The 14,909-nt window shown below is 43.5% G+C and overlaps 1 protein-coding gene across 4 annotated transcripts in view; it reads right to left on the reverse strand.

The window, feature by feature from the left end:
• Nucleotides 1-3,537: 3,537 nt before the first annotated feature.
• LOC130105607 (piezo-type mechanosensitive ion channel component 2) overlaps nucleotides 3,538-14,909 on the reverse strand; it is a 144,666-nt gene continuing 133,294 nt past the window's right edge. For all 4 annotated transcript variants that reach the window (XM_056271671.1, XM_056271672.1, XM_056271669.1 and 1 more), the window contains 7 exons: nucleotides 14,134-14,322; nucleotides 13,215-13,307; nucleotides 12,740-12,906; nucleotides 11,381-11,512; nucleotides 11,195-11,277; nucleotides 10,885-11,089; nucleotides 3,538-3,816 (listed from right to left, as the gene is read on the reverse strand). In XM_056271671.1, the coding sequence (XP_056127646.1) occupies nucleotides 3,564-3,816; nucleotides 10,885-11,089; nucleotides 11,195-11,277; nucleotides 11,381-11,512; nucleotides 12,740-12,906; nucleotides 13,215-13,307; nucleotides 14,134-14,322 (1,122 nt within the window). In that variant the 3' untranslated portion in view covers nucleotides 3,538-3,563. The remainder of the gene's footprint in view (nucleotides 3,817-10,884; nucleotides 11,090-11,194; nucleotides 11,278-11,380; nucleotides 11,513-12,739; nucleotides 12,907-13,214; nucleotides 13,308-14,133; nucleotides 14,323-14,909) is intronic.

Here is a 14,909-nt window from a genome sequence, read left to right on the forward strand (position 1 = left end):
GCACTTTCAATAAGCACTTGCCCCGATTAGGATCCCCCGGAAGGTAATGTTATTTTTTTAAGTCTTCTCATCTCACTAATGTGTCAGTGGGCGTGGCCAAATGTGCAATGATGGAGAAGTAGGCGCTGATATGATTGTAAAGAGGCGGTCTTTCGTCGCACTATAACGGCATAATGGGACAAAAATCCAAATGAGTCATTTTCTGACCTTGGATTTATTTATTTATTTCTGTTTTTGGACTAACAATGAAGTTTTGAGTTCAGAATCTTACAGGATGTTTTTATAGTACAATGACCTCTTACATGTCAAAAGATCAAGGAAAATTTGATTTCTCAATTCATGACCCCTTAAATGCTTGTTTTCGTGTTTTGGCTTACAAAAATACATCATCATTGTAGCACTCTGTTGACTGCAGTGTTTTCAAGCAAGTTACACACACTTGTCTTCCATTGGTCAATCAAACAGATAGTCCCGCCCCAAAACTCACACCATTGGTTGAACCGGTGTTCCACTCAAGTTGAACCGATTGAAATATAATTTCGATGCTGCTTAGTGGTGCAGAAATGTAAAGACAGTCTTAGATATAAGCACTGATGTATCTGTGTGATCATATTGTTGTACAATATATACATTTAGAAATGTTTTCTTTTAATTTGGTAAGAAAAATGTGTAGTCGTGTGTACAGAATTTGTTAATTATTTTTATTTGTGAACAGTCTGTGATGTCAAAGTGATTGATCAAATTTGTAAAATATTATGTAATTGTCCACCATGTACAGTAACTTATTTTAAGTGTTGTTGAAATTGTCGCTGTCGAGTGAGGTGTCATGCTGCCTTTTCAAATCAACAACCTGGCAGACATAATGATGCAAAAAAATACATAATAAAAATCACAATCTATACGTGGTTTGGCTAAAGGTGTTTCCTTGTGGATCTACAACCCATGCTTTATGGAGAAATTAGGAAAGAGAATAATTCCAAGCCATGGTTATTATTGTTGACCAAAACTAAAACCACAAAGAAACATTTTTATAAAATATTATTACGTTTTATTTATTGTACACAGCAATAAACAGCTCTCCTGGTGCACAATATCATTATCCTTTATATTAAATCCAATAGTATGTTGATTCTTTAATTGAGGTGAAAGGTTTGCTCTGACAAAATCCCTGTTTGTTTTACTTTGCATTTAAAAGGATTGTATTTGTTTAGTTGTAAGTAATATCAAAAGTTTGGGCTTTTTAAATATTCTTGAAAGAAGTCTCATACTCACCAAGGCTATATTTATTTGATAAAAAATACAGTAAAAACAGTGAAATATTATTAACGTTTAAAATAACTGTTTTATATTTGAATATAATGTAAAATGTAATTTATTCCTGTGATTCAAAGCTGTATTTTCAGCATCATTACTCCAGTCTTCAGTGTCACATAATCCTTCTAATATGCTGAGATCAACATTTATTATTATCAATGTTGAAAACAGTTTCATATTTTGTTGAAAAATCTTACAAACCCCAATCTTTTGAATGGTAGTGTACATGAAAAAAAAAAAGAGAAATACTGGCAACAAAAGCCGTGTGTTTAATCGTGTGCTTTATTTGAAGTCAATAAACTCCCATTTCCTGTTTCATCCAGGTACAGTTTTCTTTTTTCCCCCTTTTTTTGATGTTGCTGTAAAAGTTCTGCACACACAAGGTAATGAAAGCGTTTCATGTCAAACATTATTATTTTTTTCATTCATGCTACATTGTCTTTAATGCATAGTTCAGAGATGGACTCAAAACAATATTCTCCTCAAGCATCACCACAACACGATCCATAGCGTGGAGCTCACGTCGATAGTCATATTGAACATGATCCGATCGTAAATCTACAGCCTAGCGGAGACTCCAGCGGTATATCCATGAGACCCTGATCCATAGAAAGCTCTTTCCTGAGTATGGCTGCCAAAGGTGTACAATAAAAATGGATTTCATGTCCTTTACGGTCACCCCGCCTGTCGTATTGCTCAAAGTACGTAGTACAAATGTGAGTCAAGTTATTCCCCATGTACAAACAACTTTCTGATGAGCACAACTCCCAGGCCTGGCGAAGCGTAATCTACTGGAGCGATCTGCAAATCTCTCATGCCTTCAAGGATTTAGTGTACCTGTTAATAACTAATATTCATGATTCACTTTCACCACAAGACAAATGTTTTAACTAAAAGCAGAACTAACCTAAAACGCTAATTTTTCCTGACTGAAACCCAATGACCAGAACAAATTTCTGTTAATTGTTGCAATGTGAAAAAGTAACAATGGTTTAGCAAACAATTTGCACAGAAATTCATTTTTGCTCATATTCCATACATTTACGCCAACTTCTGAACAAATATCTGTGTAAATCATTAACAAAATGGGATTTATGAATAAATTCAAATTCGCAATACATTCACAATTCGTATATACATTTTATGTGTAAATAATTCATAAAATCACTTGGGATTTATGAAGAAATATCCACAAACACATTCAAAATTAGTTCAGAACAAATTTCCGTGTAAATAATTTATAAAATCACTTGGATTTATAAAGAAATGTACACAGAATTACATTCAAAATTTGTTCTAAACAAATTTATGGGTAAATCATTCATAAAATCACTTGGATTTAAATAAAGAAATGTACACAGAATTACACTGAAACTTAGTTTTGAACAAATTTGTGTAAATAATTCATAAAATCACTTGGATTTATGAAGAAATGTACACAAACACATTCAAAATTCATTCCAAACAAATTTCTGTGTAAATAATACATAAATCAACTTGGATTTATGAAGAAATGTACACAGAGTTACATTCAAAATTCGTTCTGAATAATTTTCTGTGTAAAAAATTCATAAAATCACTCAAAATTCGTCTGAACGAGGCAATAATCAAACAATAAACTTAGAGTTGCTGAAACGTATTCATTGTAATGTAATGTGATAATCTCCCTTTAGTTATGAAAAAACTAAAACACTTAACGTCCCAAATCTGTGTTCATAAATTATGGACGATCTCCTTAAAGTCCCGAAGGAGAAAAGCTATTACGGTTGTGTACGTTCCTCTTCATTACTTTGTTGTACATGAGAAAAAAAAATGGTTGATATCCCGTCGTCGTGAAATGATCCGTATGTATTCCTGAGAAAGGTAGTGAATAATGATGTGTTTAGTTGATTGTACAAATGAAATAAGGCAAATAGAGATTGTCACATAATTCACAGCGCCGCCTATAGGGCTTCGGTTCTGCTTCCTGCAAAACCGTTTTTGTCCTAGACCGAAGTCTAAAGCAGGTTCAGTGTTTCCCGTCTATGTCTGCCCTCATGTCGCATGCACTCCCAAAGGTCAAAGTCGTATTCAAAGTGGCGCATGCCTGGAAGCCCTGAAGTTCATCACTTGTCAAGCCCTTTAAAACACTAGCGAGTGGGTGAACACCGCACATCATGAGTGCTAATGTTTCATCAGTTAGCATGAAGAACAACTGTTCTCCGGTTCAGTCAATTCCTGCTTACGGTTAGTTACTCGGAAGCTCATCCTCACTCGCTCTTCTCTCTGGTCCACTTGATCATGGTTTCTGGAGAGCGGTAGAGGAAGATGAGCTTGGCGTACAGGTCTTCCTCCAGGTCCAGTTCTCCCGTCTCTCGGACCAGGAAGATGTCGGTGCAGAGCTTGAGGATTCGGTCCACGTTGGGAAGCTCTTCGAACATGATGGTGTGCGAGATCCCGCTGAAGAACTCTCGCACGAACTTTCCGATAACCAGAACCACCGACATGTAGAGACCCATGATCCTGTGCACACGCAGGTTACGTTTAACTCAACAAAGCACATGAATTACACAGTTTCATCAAGTTCCTGATCAAATCGTGTTCAGATGGATATAATTAGGGATTCACAGCATATGTTATATTATTAGAGGTATTTATTTATTTATTTTGTGTTGTATATCCCTGTATTCAACGGAAATCACTCAGCTAAGAAAGTATTCATTGCAACACACTATAAATCTCTTTAATGTTAGTATTGTGAGTTTTATTTGTAACCGACCATGACAAGTATGTTTAATTTGCCTTTGGCTAAGCCACACCCTAGAATGTAGATTGACCAATCACAGCGCAGCCAAGAATGAGCTCCCACAGAGGTCCGACACTTTTTCACAGCGCTCCATTGACTTTAACACAGGCGTCTCATATTTTTGGTCTCGGCCGGCTATTACCGTCGTAGTTTTATCAAAAATATGGTTAAACGTTGTGCCTGGGGCATTTGTAACACAGATATGCGTTTCTCAGAGAGGTTGGAGGGGGGTGTCCGTTTTTTTCCCTTCCCAAACCGAAGTCAAATCCTGACAAGTGTCGTCTAGCACACACTGCTAATAAATACAACGTTATACTCGCGTAGTCCGTTTGCTTTGTAATAACGATTATAGAAGTGAATAGAGACCTCCAGCTTTGCATGAACAGTGTTGCTCCTTGATATTGTGAGTCCCAGCCTCCATCTCCATTAGTAGGATATGCGGTGGGTCATTGTTTGACTGTGACCGTATGCTTTTGCCTCTGTTTGGATGCCTTGTTGTTCCTTGCGTTTCACCTGTATGTCGTGAATATAGCCTTCGAACGTATATTGCAGCAGCTTTTGCCTACTTCTATCGGACACTTTATTTGCTGCTTTATAAAAGTTTGATAAAATTTCAGCAGGAAGAGCTGTCACAGCATAAGCCATGTTGATACCAGAGCCCAGATGAAGTTTGTTTGTCGGACGTAGCAACAGTAACTAAGGGGGGCGGGGCTTAGCCAAAGGCGAATTGTCTATAGAGCGCAAGAGTCGGGTCCGAAAATGTAAAACCTCCATTGAATTTCTCCAAAGGGAAATTGATTTTGAACGATAACTTATAAATCTTTAGTGACAGAAATACTGTGAGCTACAAGTTTGTTAATGGATGGTATTTGCTTCTGTTGAAGCCGTCAGCCCGAACTATTTCAGCTTATTTTTAAAATAATCATGTTTAACAGTGGAATTCCTGGTGAAAAACTACATTACCCATGATGCTGTAGAGAAAATTACACCAATCAGAGAGTCGTAAAAAACAACACGCTCCAAAAGAGCTCTTTAGCTCCGCCCACTCCCATGAAGCACTGCGAATGACGTAATCGAGTCGATCTATATATATATACACATTTATAAATTAGTAGTTTTATATTTCTCCATTGTTTTTAATTCGATTATGCTGTTCTCAAAGCTTCATGGGATTGTAGTTCTTTCCCTCACACAGTCTTGTATCTTTGTCTTTTCAACATTTGTTTTGCTTCAAATCAAAGTTCCAAGTAGGGCTGCACGATTTGGGCCAAAACGATAATCACGATTATTTTAATCAATATCGAGATCACGATTAATTATCACGATTATTTGTTGATTTTAACCAAAACAAATTTTATTGTCACATAGGCTAATTATAACTGCTTTCACATCCATATTGTGCTACATTCCTGCTAATGTACAACTAGTGCATCAAAATAAAACCGGTCCTCTTATTCACCAAAATTCAGTGCATCTCTTTAAAGAATAAATAAAAAATAAAGAAAACAATAAAGAAAATGTAGCAAAACTTCAACAGGGCACTATTTTACATTGAGTAAATATATTTTAGAAAGCAAAATATAAACTTGCATTGTACCTGCATAATGGATGTAAATAAAACGCGCAAAATATACAATCAATAAAAAACAAATATTCCATAACAGAATGTCACCAAATGAGAACATTTCAAGGCAGAACTATGCACTATGGAAGCTCGATTAATGGATGAAATTATATGTTATTGTTATTTGAGCTTAAGAAATGTAAAATGTTGTGGTACAGTGCTAGTGATTAGTTGTGAAATCTTACTGCATAAATTTAATCTATTTAATCCTCTATATGAAAGTTTATGTGTTTCTATTTATTAAACAATAGTTCAAAACAAGATGTTTGTAGAAGGCCTATTGATTATTGGAGTCCATTAATCGAACATTCATGCTTCTTGTATAGTAATTATGTAGTATGTATGTACCAATTTACTAATGCTCACACTCGGTCTCTCACGCGCACTGTCGCTCGGTCTCTCTCGCGCGCAGACACAATCGGTATCTCTCGCGCGCTGTCGCTCGGTCTCTCTCGCGCGCTGTCGCTCGGTCTCTCTCTCGCGCAGACACAATCGGTATCTCTCGCGCGCAGACACAATCGGTATCTCTCGCGCGCTGTCGCTCGGTCTCTCTCTCGCGCAGACACAATCGGTATCTCTCGGGCGCTGTCGCTCGGTCTCTCTCGCGCAGACACAATCGGTATCTCTCGCGCGCTGTCGCTCGGTCTCTCTCGCGCAGACACAATCGGTATCTCTCGCGCGCTGTCGCTCGGTCTCTCTCGCGCGCAGACACAATCGGTATCTCTCTCGCGCGCTGTCGCTTGGTCTTTCTCTCGCGCGCTGTCGCTCGGTCTTTCTCTCGCGCAGACACAATCGGTATCTCTCTCGCGCGCTGTCGCTCGGTCTCTCTCTCGTGCAGACACAATCGGTATCTCTCGGGCGCTGTCACTCGGTCTCTCTCTCGTGCAGACACAATCGGTATCTCTCGCGCGCTGTCGCTCGGTCTCTCTCTCGTGCAGACACAATCGGTATCTCTCGGGCGCTGTCGCTCGGTCTCTCTCTCGTGCAGACACAATCGGTATCTCTCGGGCGCTGTCGCTCGGTCTCTCTCTCGTGCAGACACAATCGGTATCTCTCGGGCGCTGTCGCTCGGTCTCTCTCTCGTGCAGACACAATCGGTATCTCTCGGGCGCTGTCGCTCGGTCTCTCTCTCGCGCAGACACAATCGGTATCTCTCGGGCGCTGTCGCTCGGTCTCTCTCTCGTGCAGACACAATCGGTATCTCTCGGGCGCTGTCGCTCGGTCTCTCTCTCGTGCAGACACAATCGGTATCTCTCGGGCGCTGTCGCTCGGTCTCTCTCTCGTGCAGACACAATCGGTATCTCTCGGGCGCTGTCGCTCGGTCTCTCTCTCGCGCAGACACAATCGGTATCTCTCGCGCGCTGTCGCTCGGTCTCTCTCTCGTGCAGACACAATCGGTATCTCTCGCGCGCTGTCGCTCGGTCTCTCTCTCGTGCAGACACAATCGGTATCTCTCGGGCGCTGTCGCTCGGTCTCTCTCTCGTGCAGACACAATCGGTATCTCTCTCGCGCGCTGTCGCTCGGTCTCTCTCTCGTGCAGACACAATCGGTATCTCTCGGGCGCTGTCGCTCGGTCTCTCTCTCGTGCAGACACAATCGGTATCTCTCGCGCGCTGTCGCTCGGTCTCTCTCTCGTGCAGACACAATCGGTATCTCTCGCGCGCTGTCGCTCGGTCTCTCTCTCGTGCAGACACAATCGGTATCTCTCGCGCGCTGTCGCTCGGTCTCTCTCTCGTGCAGACACAATCGGTATCTCTCTCGCGCGCTGTCGCTCGGTCTCTCTCTCGTGCAGACACAATCGGTATCTCTCGGGCGCTGTCACTCGGTCTCTCTCTCGTGCAGACACAATCGGTATCTCTCGCGCGCTGTCGCTCGGTCTCTCTCTCGTGCAGACACAATCGGTATCTCTCGGGCGCTGTCGCTCGGTCTCTCTCTCGTGCAGACACAATCGGTATCTCTCGGGCGCTGTCGCTCGGTCTCTCTCTCGTGCAGACACAATCGGTATCTCTCGGGCGCTGTCGCTCGGTCTCTCTCTCGTGCAGACACAATCGGTATCTCTCGGGCGCTGTCGCTCGGTCTCTCTCTCGCGCAGACACAATCGGTATCTCTCGGGCGCTGTCGCTCGGTCTCTCTCTCGTGCAGACACAATCGGTATCTCTCGGGCGCTGTCGCTCGGTCTCTCTCTCGTGCAGACACAATCGGTATCTCTCGGGCGCTGTCGCTCGGTCTCTCTCTCGTGCAGACACAATCGGTATCTCTCGGGCGCTGTCGCTCGGTCTCTCTCTCGCGCAGACACAATCGGTATCTCTCGCGCGCTGTCGCTCGGTCTCTCTCTCGTGCAGACACAATCGGTATCTCTCGCGCGCTGTCGCTCGGTCTCTCTCTCGTGCAGACACAATCGGTATCTCTCGGGCGCTGTCGCTCGGTCTCTCTCTCGTGCAGACACAATCGGTATCTCTCGGGCGCTGTCGCTCGGTCTCTCTCTCGTGCAGACACAATCGGTATCTCTCGCGCGCTGTCGCTCGGTCTCTCTCTCGTGCAGACACAATCGGTATCTCTCGGGCGCTGTCGCTCGGTCTCTCTCTCGCGCAGACACAATCGGTATCTCTTGGGCGCTGTCGCTCGGTCTCTCTCTCGTGCAGACACAATCGGTATCTCTCGCGCGCTGTCGCTCGGTCTCTCTCTCGCGCAGACACAATCGGTATCTCTCGCGCGCTGTCGCTCGGTCTCTCTCTCGCGCAGACACAATCGGTATCTCTCGCGCGCTGTTGCTCGGTCTCTCTCGCGCGCAGACACAATCGGTATCTCTCGGGCGCTGTCGCTCGGTCTCTCTCGCGCGCAGACACAATCGGTATCTCTCGCGCGCTGTCGCTCGGTCTCTCTCTCGCGCAGACACAATCGGTATCTCTCGCGCGCTGTCGCTCGGTCTCTCTCTCGTGCAGACACAATCGGTATCTCTCGCGCGCTGCCGCTCGGTCTCTCTCTCGCGCAGACACAATCGGTATCTCTCGCGCGCTGTCGCTCGGTCTCTCTCTCGCGCAGACACAATCGGTATCTCTCTCGCGCGCTGTCGTTCGGTCTCTCTCTCGCGCAGACACAATCGGTATCTCTCGCGCGCTGTCGCTCGGTCTCTCTCGCGCGCAGACACAATCGGTATCTCTCGCGCGCTGTCGCTCGGTCTCTCTCACGCGCAGACACAATCAGTATCTCTCGCGCGCTGTCGCTCGGTCTCTCTCACGCGCAGACACAATCGGTATCTCTCGCGCGCTGTCGCTCGGTCTCTCTCTCGTGCAGACACAATCGGTATCTCTCGCGCGCTGTCGCTCGGTCTCTCTCGCGCGCAGACACAATCGGTATCTCTCGCGCGCTGTCGCTCGGTCTCTCTCGCGCGCTGTCGCTCGGTCTCTCTCTCGCGCAGACACAATCGGTATCTCTCGCGCGCTGTCGCTCGGTCTCTCTCGCGCGCAGACACAATCGGTATCTCTCGCGCGCTGTCGCTCGGTCTCTCTCGCGCGCTGTCGCTCGGTCTCTCTCTCGCGCAGACACAATCGGTAAATCTCGCGCGCTGTCGCTCGGTCTCTCTCTCGCGCTGACACAATCGGTATCTCTCGCGCGCTGTCGCTAGGTCTCTCTCGCGCGCTGTCGCTCGGTCTCTCTCGCGCGCTGTCGCTAGGTCTCTCTCGCGCGCTGTCGCTCGGTCTCTCTCTCGCGCTGACACAATCGGTATCTCTCGCGCGCTGTCGCTCGGTCTCTCTCGCGCGCTGTCGCTAGGTCTCTCTCGCGCGCTGTCGCTAGGTCTCTCTCGCGCGCTGTCGCTCGGTCTCTCTCTCGCGCAGACACAATCGGTATCTCTCGCGCGCTGTCGCTCGGTCTCTCTCTCGCGCAGACACAATCGGTATCTCTCTCGCGCGCTGTCGTTCGGTCTCTCTCTCGCGCAGACACAATCGGTATCTCTCGGGCGCTGTCGCTCGGTCTCTCTCGCGCGTAGACACAATCGGTATCTCTCGGGCGCTGTCGCTCGGTCTCTCTCTCGTGCAGACACAATCGGTATCTCTCGCGCGCTGTCGCTCGGTCTCTCTCTCGTGCAGACACAATCGGTATCTCTCGCGCGCTGTCGCTCGGTCTCTCTCGCGCGCAGACACAATCGGTATCTCTCGCGCGCTGTCGCTCGGTCTCTCTCGCGCGCTGTCGCTCGGTCTCTCTCTCGCGCAGACACAATCGGTATCTCTCGCGCGCTGTCGCTCGGTCTCTCTCTCGCGCAGACACAATCGGTATCTCTCGCGCGCTGTCGCTCGGTCTTTCTCTCGCGCAGACACAATCGGTATCTCTCTCGCGCGCTGTCGCTCGGTCTCTCTCTCGCGCAGACACAATCGGTATCTCTCGGGCGCTGTCGCTCGGTCTCTCTCTCGTGCAGACACAATCGGTATCTCTCGCGCGCTGTCGCTCGGTCTCTCTCTCGTGCAGACACAATCGGTATCTCTCGCGCGCTGTCGCTCGGTCTCTCTCTCGTGCAGACACAATCGGTATCTCTTGGGCGCTGTCGCTCGGTCTCTCTCTCGTGCAGACACAATCGGTATCTCTCGGGTGCTGTCGCTCGGTCTCTCTCTCCTGCAGACACAATCGGTATCTCTCGGGCGCTGTCGCTCGGTCTCTCTCTCGTGCAGACACAATCGGTATCTCTCGCGCGCTGTCGCTCGCATGCAGACACACTCTGAATTTCTCGCGCACTTTCGAGCGCGCTCATGGACACTCGGTCTCTCTCGTGCACTGTCGCTCGCGCGCAGACACACTCGGTCTCTCTCGCGCACTGGGGCTCATGGAGGCACGTGATCAGACAGTGGTTTACGGAGCGCTAGATTGGCTTTGCAAAAAAAAAAAAAACTTTGATACGGAGCGTTCTGTGAATGAAATGACGCATTTAAAATATCGCTCGATCACGCGAATTTGTGATTCGTGATTAAAATTCGATTAATCGTGCAGCCCTAGTTCGAAGTGTTGTAATTCACCTCGTAGGCTTGATTTATGGCTTATAACTCTTTAATGAAGAGTTTTTTTTAAATTCCCATTGGAAAAATGATTGGAAAAAAGACTTCTAGTACCGCACATTTTTTTTCCATTAGAGAGGACAGAAAGATAACTTGCGACTGGCAATGTCACTTACCCATAACCAGCCAGAAAGCCCAGACTGGGCGGACTGACTTGGTCACTGAGGATGTAGATCTCCAGACCAGATTCGGTTGCATTCTTGAATGGAATTTTTAAGGGGCCTCGATCTGTCTGATTCACGATCCACCACTCCTGAACGCTCTCCGAGCTGCTTTGGTTGGTCTTGTGTAAAGAGAGCGTGATGTTCATGTATTGTCCACCTTAGGGATCACATGGGAGAGTGAAGAGAAATAAGACATGTTGATGGCTGTAGAAAAGCATATCAATGTAGCAAAGGCGTAGATAATGGCGGAGACCTTCTGTACTTTCGGGGTAAAGCTGTTCAATAGGCTTGGCGTTGGAGTCGCTTGGTGCTCTGATGTATCTTGGAAAAATATTTTTGATGAGCCTTGAAAAAAACGTTACAATTTACCATTCAGCCAAGAGAAAAAAGAAAAGAAAATATACAGACTGTGATTGTTCCCTATTAGTATTGAGATGCTTAAACTCACACTGGAACTTCTTTGTGCTCAGGTTTGTTGCCATCACTCAGTAGACTCCTTAGTTGATTTCTGGTTTCATCATCCAGATCTATTTGGTGTTTTCCCATTGCTGTTTCAGCTTTGGCACCTAAACTGAGGTTCCTAATGGACAAATACAGCAATACACAACTGAAATGAAATCAACTGAAAACCTCAGTCTGTCGTATGCATTATATGCAGAACGGATTCTCATCAGGGTTATTATCGTTAAATAAAACTTTTTTTTTTTTTTAAACACTTTTCTTTGTTAATTGAAGAAAGCTGAAATAAAAATAAATCGTATGCTGGGTACACACCACAAGATAATCGGGCTGATTTTGGACCGATTTTCTATCACGTGAAACGCAACAATATCCAATCAGAAAGCAAGCCGACTGAAGACGGAAGCATAACAAACGCCGGACGATGTATTTGGACAGCAGAGATGGAGGATCAGCTTGTCGATTTGTGTCAACAGCACGAGTGTTTATACAACGTGTCGTGTAAAACATCCCACAATAAACTTGACATGGAGAAGCGTTGGTCAGAAGTAAATTCTGCAATGGATGTACCAGATAGCTAACCAAATAGCAAAAGCATAGATTTGTGTGTGTGTGTGTGTACTGGTTTGACCTACATTATGAGGACCCATATTTATTCAAATGTAATAATGCATAAACTTTTCTGTGTTGGGTATACCGGTTGGGGGAAGGGGTTAGAAAATGTAATATAAAGTATAAAAACCATTACGCCTAATATGGGACGTCCACATAAGGACAGGTGAACCAGTACACATGATTAGTGTGTGTGACAGAGAGAGATAGACCGAAAATTAACCATGGTTTTATAAAAGGTGAATTGAACATTTGTATAACCAAAGAAATACTATAGTTAGACTTTTTTTATGACAAGACGAAAATCTGTCTGTGTGTGGAGCACCATAGGAGCAAAACGGTTTAATTTTGTATCCTCATGTTTGTGGTCTCTCACAATTTGAAAATCTTATACGATTTTGAAAAAATCTTTTAGTGTGTACCCAGCATTAGATGAAAAATATAATAAAAATAAATGTCGACTGAAATAAGAGTTTATATATATATATACATATGATTTTATCTGTTGAACTGCCTTTAATTTATGCTGATTGATGAAAAAAAAAAATCACTAGGCAGTGTCAGTAGACCTTATGTGGCCCCGCCACCTTTTCAGCACTACATTTATAATAAAGCATAAAATAACTTTACATTTATATAAATAATATTGGTTGAAACCTGCACATGTTGCTGTGAGATTTACCCATCATGCACTAGCAGGCCAGGTTATTATAAGAGCTGTGATGTTGAACTCTACCTCTGTATGGACCAGGTCATGGTGAGAGAGAAATGCGGTCCTTTGAGCATTTCGATGAGGTTCTTCTTGCTCGGGGGGCTGATGGTCCAGAGCGCGTTTGAACTTCCTTCTAGATGAGCTATTTTCAAATCCTCGTAAGTATAAGACTCCAGGAACAGCATGGCGTTCTGCAGGAGACACAAGCATTGAGACATTTCACAATTCATCAGCGGCAGGCAATATTAGCTTTTTGTCACAATGCAAAATAAAAAAAAATACTTATAGTCCTACAAAATAAGTTTCATTTTATCCATGCAAAATATAATTTCTTATTTTCATGTTGGTTCTGCAGTGAAATGTGAATTATTATAATGGGCCTCAACAATCAGCAATCTGAAATAATTTTTGTATATCGGGTGCATCACAAAAAACATGTTCATGCCATAAAAATACAAAGGAGCCACTGTGATTTGTTAACAGAAACAGAGTCCCTTACTGCATTAGTTTTGTAGCTCTTCATGAACGCATTAAACTGTGAGGGATCCACATCTTTTATATTGTTCTGCTGGGCGCTCATTGTGAAGATCGGCTGGAAAACACAACGCAAAAGTGGAAAAAAGAAAGCCATGTTGATTATCAAACGATAAGCAACCTAAGATCTGAATAAGAAAAGACTAAATATATCCGAGATCAAATGGAGACTTTTACACGAGTAAAACTATTTGTCATTAAAATTAAGATGAAATAAAAATATTAGATTACAACATTGTCTTGCTGACTAACTGAGATAAGTGTACGTTTTAAAAAAGTAGTAAAATTACTAAAACAGAAAAAATAATTTCAATAACTAACTAATTAAAATGTCAGACTACTCTAAAATGAAAAATGAAAACAATAATAACAATAAAGAAAAATAAATTAAATAGAAACAAAGCAAACACCACAGAAAAACAATATTATAATTAATAAAAATGACAAAAAAACATAAAAAGACAAAATCTTAAACTAAAAATAAAAACAACACTAAATACATTTTAACCATAAATTATAATTAGAAAGAAAAATAAATTAAAGCTAAATAGAAAATAAAAATGACTAAAACTTCTAAAACTAAAACTAAAATTCAAATGAGAACTGAAAACATAAACAAAAATCTAAGCTTACTCCAAATATTAATAAATAGCACATGAATAATAAAATATCACTGCAGAGACCTCAATATAAACGCAAACATTTCTCATTAAATGATCTGAGATTCTTTCCATTTATTCTATACTGGATGAAAACTATGGCTCATTTGTGTCTATTTTGATTTCTTAGGAGAAACATCTGAAACAATACAATGTTTGTCTGTTTTTACGGGATGTAGAAACTGTCAGAAATGTGAAATGAGCATGCTTGAACGTAAGGTGCACCTGAAGTCCTCCGAGCGTGAGTGTGACGGACACGTCCAGTGGACTGTTGACCACTCCTGCCACAGATTTGACCAGAGACATGAAGAGCAGCGGGAACCAAACGATGCAGATCAGAAGCATCACGATCATGCCCCCCATCCCATACTTCACAACCTTCTTCTTCTTCTGCCCGCGAGGCTGAGGGTTTCGCTGAGACATGACACACACACTGGTTAGGATGTTGCTTTACGCCCACATGATCTGCTTGCAGTGCATATGCGGTGCGTATTTATTTTAGGTCCTAAATTAAGAGCATCCACACTGCACACGGATGCGGTCCGGCAATGCATTGCTGTAATTGGTTAATTGGTGAGGGTTGGTTTTTTAGGGAAGGACTACATACCTGTGCACATATATTCAAACGTGCATACCTATAGAATAGGTTTTTGATGCTGTTTGTGATACTACCCTTTCACGTAAGAGAACGTACCATATGTTTAAAAGTCGTTTGAGTAACTTGATGTATTTCTAAACAGAAGTAATGAAATGAATGGATTTTGGACTGAGCAGGTTTGTTGAAAGAATAAGTAAATGAGGGTATCCGCGGGTCCTTAAAAAGTCTTAAATTAGATTTTAAAAATTTATGGCCTTAAAAAGTCTTATTTTGACTTAGGAAAGGTCTTAAATTTTCAATGGCAATTTGAGTTAGACATATCTAAATGTTTTCCAAATTAAAACTATCTAATTAGCGTACTTTTTTATTTACTATTCGTTCTTTGTGGATTTGCTCGTTCACG

Source organism: Rhinichthys klamathensis, unplaced genomic scaffold, assembly GCF_029890125.1.
Source record: "Rhinichthys klamathensis goyatoka isolate OS25496 unplaced genomic scaffold, OSU_Roscu_1.1 h1tg000323l_1, whole genome shotgun sequence".
In the NCBI taxonomy this organism is placed as follows: Eukaryota; Metazoa; Chordata; class Actinopteri; order Cypriniformes; family Leuciscidae; genus Rhinichthys; species Rhinichthys klamathensis.